This window comes from Galeopterus variegatus, unplaced genomic scaffold (genome assembly GCF_000696425.1).
Source record: "Galeopterus variegatus unplaced genomic scaffold, G_variegatus-3.0.2 Scaffold284, whole genome shotgun sequence".
NCBI classification, from domain to species: domain Eukaryota; kingdom Metazoa; phylum Chordata; class Mammalia; order Dermoptera; family Cynocephalidae; genus Galeopterus; species Galeopterus variegatus.
The window spans coordinates 628,468-628,845 of record NW_007726395.1 but is presented as its reverse complement, the minus strand read 5'-3'; the positions used below and the strand labels follow the sequence as shown (position 1 = coordinate 628,845).

Sequence of the window (378 nt, the reverse complement as noted above, 5' to 3'; positions counted from 1 at the left end):
CTCCCCTCCCCTCTCCCCTCCCTCCCCTCTCCATCTCTCCAATCCACATGCCTCCCCCCAGGGCTCTGGCTGGTACCCAGCGGACCTGAGTACCCGTCGGGTTTCCGCGGCTGCCTGCCCGGCGTGAGCCAGCTCCTTCGACGAGAAGAGGAGGGCGGCGGCCTGCGCTGCCCCCTGGTGCCCGAGCGCGCCTGTGACAGCACCATGGACAGCGCCGGGCCTGTCCGGGAGGCGCCTGAGCTGCGCGGGTCCTGCGTCCCCACCGTCTGGGCTCCTGCTCCGGCCGCCGGGAGCCCGCGGTCCCCTCCACCTCGGCTCTTCCTCCCCGGAGGTCTCCCCGGCTCGTCCACCAGTGTCCCCGCGCCGCAGCCAGCGCCG

General features: G+C 74.1%; 1 protein-coding gene across 1 annotated transcript in view; it reads left to right on the top strand.

The window, feature by feature from the left end:
* HES3 (hes family bHLH transcription factor 3) overlaps positions 1–378 on the top strand; it is a 2,809-nt gene that overhangs the window by 1,524 nt on the left and 907 nt on the right. Inside the window, exon 3 of the mRNA XM_008567024.1 lies at positions 62–372. Within this exon, the coding sequence (XP_008565246.1) occupies positions 62–372 (311 nt within the window). The remainder of the gene's footprint in view (positions 1–61; positions 373–378) is intronic.